The sequence below is a fragment of the Lissotriton helveticus genome, chromosome 2_1 (genome assembly GCF_964261635.1).
Source record: "Lissotriton helveticus chromosome 2_1, aLisHel1.1, whole genome shotgun sequence".
NCBI classification, from domain to species: Eukaryota; Metazoa; Chordata; class Amphibia; order Caudata; family Salamandridae; genus Lissotriton; species Lissotriton helveticus.
In genome coordinates this window covers 1,358,125,712-1,358,131,963 of record NC_136059.1, presented here as the reverse complement: position 1 = coordinate 1,358,131,963, position 6,252 = coordinate 1,358,125,712, and the positions used below count along the sequence as shown (strand labels likewise).

The following is a 6,252-nucleotide window of genomic DNA, read 5'->3' as shown; positions in this document are numbered from 1 at the left end:
CTCGTCCCTCTTTCTGCACCTCTTTTCCCTCTTTTTGCACCCCTCTTCCCACTTTCTGCACCTTTGTTGTTTCTTTTTGCCCTTTTCTTGCATCATTCTCCACCTCTTGCTTCACTCTGCACCACTCATGATTCTTTCTGCACTCCTCATGGCTCTTACTGCACCTTTGTTCCTTCTTTCTGCTCTTCTTTCGTTTCTTTCTGCACCTCTCTTGACACTTTGTCCATCCCTTATCCCCCTTTTTACATCTCTGTTGCTTCTTTCTGTACCCCTCTTGCCTCTTTCGGCACCTCGGTTCCTTCTTTCTGTACTTCTTAAATTCAAATTCTTTTATTTCAAAAGCTAGGATAGCTTCCATATCCATGTTATGGTGAATCAGAACACATGTAAAATACCTTACAATACATTAGATTCCAAAAGGTACCAAAAAGTACAGTAAAATTAACACTTCCGTTACAGGAAATGTATGACACAAAACAATACAAAATAAAAAGGTGGAAAAGTGACACTGGTTCCCTAAGATGCATGTCATTCTGTACAACTGGAGTAATGCAGAGTCCATACTTCACTCCAAGAGGCAGTCCCTAGATGAAGAGCTGCAGCTTTAAGCAGACCCTCAAATCAGTTTCAGTTTAACCTATTAATAAAATCAATAATTAATATCTTCCTTGCAAGACTGGCATTACACACACACCTAAGACAAGTACTGCTTTTTTTTAACACTTAAAAATGTTTCCAAGGGAGTTTTGTACAATGATACTTGTTTTTTTCTTTTCAACAGGCCATAAAATTTGTAGTAACTTTATTTTGGTACATAATCTTGTTATCCAGAATAGTCGTTTACAAAACCTGTGCAGTCTCTGAAATACTGTGCATGCCACTGCATACCTGAAAAAGTTTGTTCAATATGGCTTGTAGTTACTCTGACTGCCACGCCTTGGAGCCTTTCCATAGCTTGCACTGCCCTGACTGTAATCATATCCTGGGCCATATCCATAATACCCATATCCAGTATAGTCATATCTCCTCCATATCCACCATAACCTTGCTGCCCATAGCCACCATATCCTTGACTCCCATAGCCCTGGTTCCAATAGTTGTTGTAACCTTGATTCCAATTTTGGCTCTGTGCTCCACCTCCTCTTCCACCTCGGCCTCTTCCTCCAAAACCGCCACCGCTTCCACCACCGCCTCTGCCACCACCGAACTGTTGCTGCTGGTAAACTTCTTTCGGCTGCGCTACCTTAATTTCGCACTTGCTACCGCTAACATTGTGAAATTTTTTTTCCATTATCTTCTTCACTGGCTCTTCTTCTTTGAACGTGATGAACACAAATCCTCTCCTTTTGTTAGTCTTCGGATCCATTGGGAGCTCAATTGCTTCAATCTCTCCAAAGTCACCAAAATATTCCCTGATCTTTTCTTCTGTTGCTTCAGGGTTGAGTCCACCAACAAAAATTTTCTTAACTGGATCTTTTTTCATTGCCATCGCCTTTTTGGGATCGATCACTCGTCCATCTAACCTGTGTTCCTTCTGTTCCAATACCTTGTCTACACTTGTAGCTTCTTTAAATAAAATAAAGCCAAATCCCCTTGATCTTCCTGTGTTAGGGTCCATCTTGATGGTGCAATCCACTACTTCACCGAATTTAGTAAAATAGTCTTTCAGGTCTTTCTTACTTGTGTCCCAACTCAGCCCACCGACAAACATTTTCATTCCGTTCATTAAAGGAGAAGAAATATCAGCTACGCACCCTGCGTCCTCATCGCTCTTGGTGGCGCTAGCGGTATCGGTCTCTTCGGGCATCTGATCGACCTCCACGGCGTCAATCGGCATCTCTGCAGCCTCGGCTTCAGCTGCTTCGTGACCGTTCTCGGTGGTCTCCGTTGGTTTTTGCTCCGAATCAGACATGTTTGGGAAGCGAGCGAAGAACACACGAGACGCTACGAACGCTGAATTTCCTTCAAGATGGACTCTCTTTTGTTTCATTCTCAAGTCTCTTGCTTCTTTCTTCACCCCTCTTGCTTTTGTCCACCCCACTTCCCCTTTCTGCATCTCTGTTGCTTCTTTCTGCATTTCTCTTGCCTATTTCTTCACTGCTCTTCCCTCTTTCTGCATCTCTGTTGCTTCTTTCTGCACCACTAGTGCCTCTTTCTGTACCCTTCTTCTCTTTCTGCACTCCCCTTGCCTCTTTTTGCATCTCTGTTCCTTCTTTCTGCACTTCTTTTGTTTCTTTCTGCACGTCTCTGCTTTTTTCTGCTTCCCTCTTGCCTCTTTCTCCACCCCTCTCCCCCTTTTCTGCATCTCTGTTGCTTCTTTCTGTACTTCTCTTGCCTCTTTCTCCACCCTCAGCTCTCTTTCTACACCTCTGTTGCTTCTTTCTGCACCTCTCTCCCTTCTTTCTGCAACCCTTGTGCCTCTTTCTGCACACTTCATCTCTTTCTGCACTTCTCTTGCCTCTTTCTGCACCTCTGTTCCTTTTTTATGTACTTATTTTGTTTCTTTCTGCTTGTCTCTTGCTTCTTTCAGTACACCGTGTGCCTCTATCTGCATACCTCTTCCCTCTTTGTGCCTCTTTCTACACCTATCCTGTGTTTTTTTCTGTACCACTTGTGCTTCTTTCTGCACCCCTCTCGACTCTTTCTGCACCTCTGTAACTCTTTTCTGCTCTTTTATTTCTTTCTGCACCACTGTTCCTCCTTTCTGCTCTTCTTTTGTTTCTTTCTGCACCTCTCTTGCTTTTTTCTGCACCACTCTTGCCTCTTTCTCCATCCCTCTTTCTGTACTTCTCTTGCCTTTTTTTCCACCCCTCATCCCTCTTTCTGCACCTCTGTTCCTTCCTAATGTACTTTTTGGTTTCTTTCTGCACATCTCTTACTTTTTTCTGCACCCCTTGTGCCTCTTTTTGCATCCCTCTTCCCTCTTTTCGCACCCCTCTTGCCTCTTTCTGCACCTCTGTTGCTTCTTTCTACACTCCTCTTGCTTCCTTCTACACCTCTCTTCCTTCTTTCTGCACCACTCCTGCTACCTTCCCCACCCCTGTTCCCCCTTGTTGCATCTCTGTTGCTTCTTTCTGCACTTTTCTTGCCTCTTTCTCCACCCCATCCATCTTTCTGCATCTCTGGTACTCTTTCTGCACTTCTCTTGCTTATTTCTTTACCCCTGTCCCTTCTTTTTGTACCCCTCGTGCCTCTTTCTACACCTATCCTGTGCTTTTTTCTGTACCACTTGTGCTTCTTTCTGTACCCTCTTGCCTCTTTCTGCACCTCTGTAACTCTTTTCTGCTCTTCTTTTGTTTCTTTCTGCACCACTGTTCCTCCTTTCTGCTCTTCTTTTGTTTCTTTCTGCACCTCTCTTGCTTTTTTCTGTACAACTCTTGCCTCTTTGTCCATCCCTCTTTCTGTACTTCTCTTGCCTTTTTTTCCACCCCTCATCCCTCTTTCTGCGCCTCTGTTGCTTCTTTCTGCACTTCTCTTGCTTCTTTACGTACCTCTGTCCCATCTTTCTGCAACCCTTGTGCCTCTTTCTGCACACCTATTCTTTCTTTCTGTATCCCTCTTACCTCTTTCTGCACCTCTGTTTCTTCCTTCTGTACTTTTTTGTTTCTTTCTTCACATCTCTTACTTTTTTCTGCACCCCTTGTGCCTCTTTCTGCATCCCTCTTCCCTCTTTTCGCACTCCTCTTGCTTCTTTCGGCATCTCTGTTGCTTCTTTCTGCACCACTCCTTCTTCTTTCTGCACCCCTCCTCCCTCTTTCTACACTCCTCTTGCCTCTTTCTGCAACTCTTTTCCTTCTTTCTGCTCTTTAAATTTTTTTCTGCACCCCTCTTGCTACCTTCTCCACCCCTGTTCCCCCTTGTTGCATCTCTGTTGCTTCTTTCTGCACTTTTCTTGCCTCTTTCTCCACCCCATCCATCTTTCTGCATCTCTGGTACCTCTTTCTGCACTTCTCTTGCATATTTCTGCACCCCTGTCCCTTCTTTCTGAAACCCTTGTGCCTCTTTCTGTATCCATCTTCCCTCTTTCTGCATCCCCCTTGCCTCTTTCTGTACCTCTGTCCCTTCTTTCTGCTCTTCTATTGTTTCTTTCTGCAACTCTCTTGCTTCTTTCTGTACCCCTCTCGCTTCTTTCTCCACCCCTCTTCCCTCTTTCTGCATCTCTGTTGCTTTTTTTGCACTTATCTTGAGTCTTTCTGTACCTCTCTTTTTTTTCTTTTTTAAGAGTCCTCATTTTCCACCATGGTTTCCAGTATACGGGTCAAAGGAAAACAACATAATGTCACAGTTAACAACTGGCAGGGATTACTTGCATATACGGATACCAACACCCATCAGCGATGTCGTTTCCTCAATAGACCAACACTAAAAACAAATAGGGTAAACGTTACTACCACTGCACTGGAGGTCCCAACTGGAATACAGGCAGAGCACAGTATTAAAAGCCACAGTAGCATAATTATTGGACCAAGGGGGGAAAAAAACCCTGGTCGAATCATTGGTCCCATTTCAACAGGTACCAAAAGGCTCTTTTATCTCTATTCCCAGCCCTAACCAGATCCAGCTTTGAAACTTGTAAATCAGAAGCACGCCAGTCCATAAGGGAAGGTGGTATAGAATCTTTCCATTTTTTGCAGATTTCCCTTCTGGCCAGTAAGATCGAATAAAAAAGAAGGTTTTTGGCCGGGGACCGGGCTTCATCTATAACACCAAAGATTGCAAGAGGGAGATCAATCAAAATTTGGAAGCCCAACGAGGACATCAGTTGATTACTTATCGCGGCCCAAAACGAGGTAAAAAAGGGACACTCAAAGAACATATGGGCGTCTGAGGCAGCTACTAGGCCACATCTGGCGCATGCCACTGGGGAGTCTTGAGAGAATTTTGACAACCTCTGTGGAGAATAGTAAGCTCTATGTAGGGTAAAAAGATGATTCCTCCGAAGCCAGGTGGGCTTAACGATGTCCCACAGTACCTTAAATGATGTAAGCCACAGAACTTGTACGTTATGGGTGGCAAGGGAGGGGCCTCACAGCCCATCTGGGAGCTGAAATTCACCATCCACTTCTTCTTGGATCAGATTGTACCATAAAGAGATCTCCTTTTTGGACGGACGTTTGTCAAGCAAAAGGGACACCAGGTGGCTGCCCCCACCTACCGGATATCTACTCCCCAAAGAAGATTGTGAGGTGTAGGAATGGGCCCAAGTAACAATCTGGATGTATTTAAATCTAGAGAAGTTTGCCCCAAATTTATCTTTAAGGAGTTCCCATGGTAGCAGGCACCCATCTACAAACAAGTCTCCCCAGACCTCCAACCCTGCCTCCTTCAAAGGTGCTGCTAAGCTATCTCCCAGCCACCCAGGACTCCCAGGTGCTCCACACAAAGGTGACCTACTCGAAAAGTATCCCAACTTTATTGAGTTCCTCATTTTTGCCCACGTTTTTGCCATCCCCTGCAAAACCTTCAGTTTAACCTTTTTAAAAAATTTGGGATCTCCACATTTAAACAGGAAATCAGATTGGGCTACTCCTTCCCCTTTGAGCAGGGCTGAAAACATGCTTCCAATACCAAAATCTGTGGGCATCTTCAGTAACATGCGGGCGTGGGAAAGTTGAAATGCCCATGCGTAGAATTACAGATCTGGGGCTGCTAAACCTCCTTTCTCTCTGCGTCGCCTGAGTTTTTTCCATGCGATCCTTGGGATATGTTTATCCCAGATAAAAGTATTGATCTCTTCCTGTAATTTTGATAAAGATGACGGGAAGAGGAATGGTGTTAAATAAAAAAGAAATTTTGGGTAAGATAGTCATCTTAATCAGATTGATTCTACCCAGCAAAGATAACGGAAGTTGCGACCACGATCGCATGAGTTTACGGCAATCCTTAGCAACAGCAGCAAAGTCTTTCTGTACCTCTCTTGCTTCATTCTGTACCACTTGTGCCTTGTTCTCACCCTTCTTCTCTTTCTGCACTCCTCTTGCCTCTTTCTGCACTCCTCTTGCCTCTTTCTGTACCTCTGTTCCTTCTTTCTGCACTTCTTTTATTTCTTTCTGCAGCTCTCTTGCTTCTTTCTGCAGCCCCATGACTCTTTCTTTACCCCTCTTCCCTCTTTATGCACCCCTGTTGCTTCTTTCTGCACATGTTTTCCTTCTTTCTGAACTTCTTTTGTATCTTTCTGTATATTTCTTGGTTCTTTCCGTACTTCTCTTGCCTCTTTCTGTACTCAAATGGGAAGTGCAAGCTGTGAAGCTT

The 6,252-nt window shown here is 44.3% G+C and overlaps 1 protein-coding gene across 1 annotated transcript; it reads right to left on the bottom strand.

Moving 5' to 3' along the window:
* Positions 1–367: 367 nt before the first annotated feature.
* On the bottom strand, positions 368–1,973 carry LOC144818655 (heterogeneous nuclear ribonucleoprotein A/B-like). The gene is made up of 2 exons (XM_078676296.1): positions 889–1,973; positions 368–637 (listed from the first exon to the last, which is right to left on the bottom strand). The coding sequence occupies exons 1-2, from the start codon at positions 1,910–1,912 to the stop codon at positions 633–635; spliced, it is 1,029 nt and encodes a 342-aa protein (XP_078532422.1). The 5' UTR covers positions 1,913–1,973; the 3' UTR covers positions 368–632.
* Between the last annotated feature and the right edge of the window lie 4,279 nt (positions 1,974–6,252).

Bases quoted from the DNA above. Each gene is read 5' to 3' on its own strand.
- LOC144818655 (XM_078676296.1), bottom strand. From the start codon at position 1,912: ATGTCTGATTCGGAGCAAAAACCAACGGAGACCACCGAGAACGGTCAC.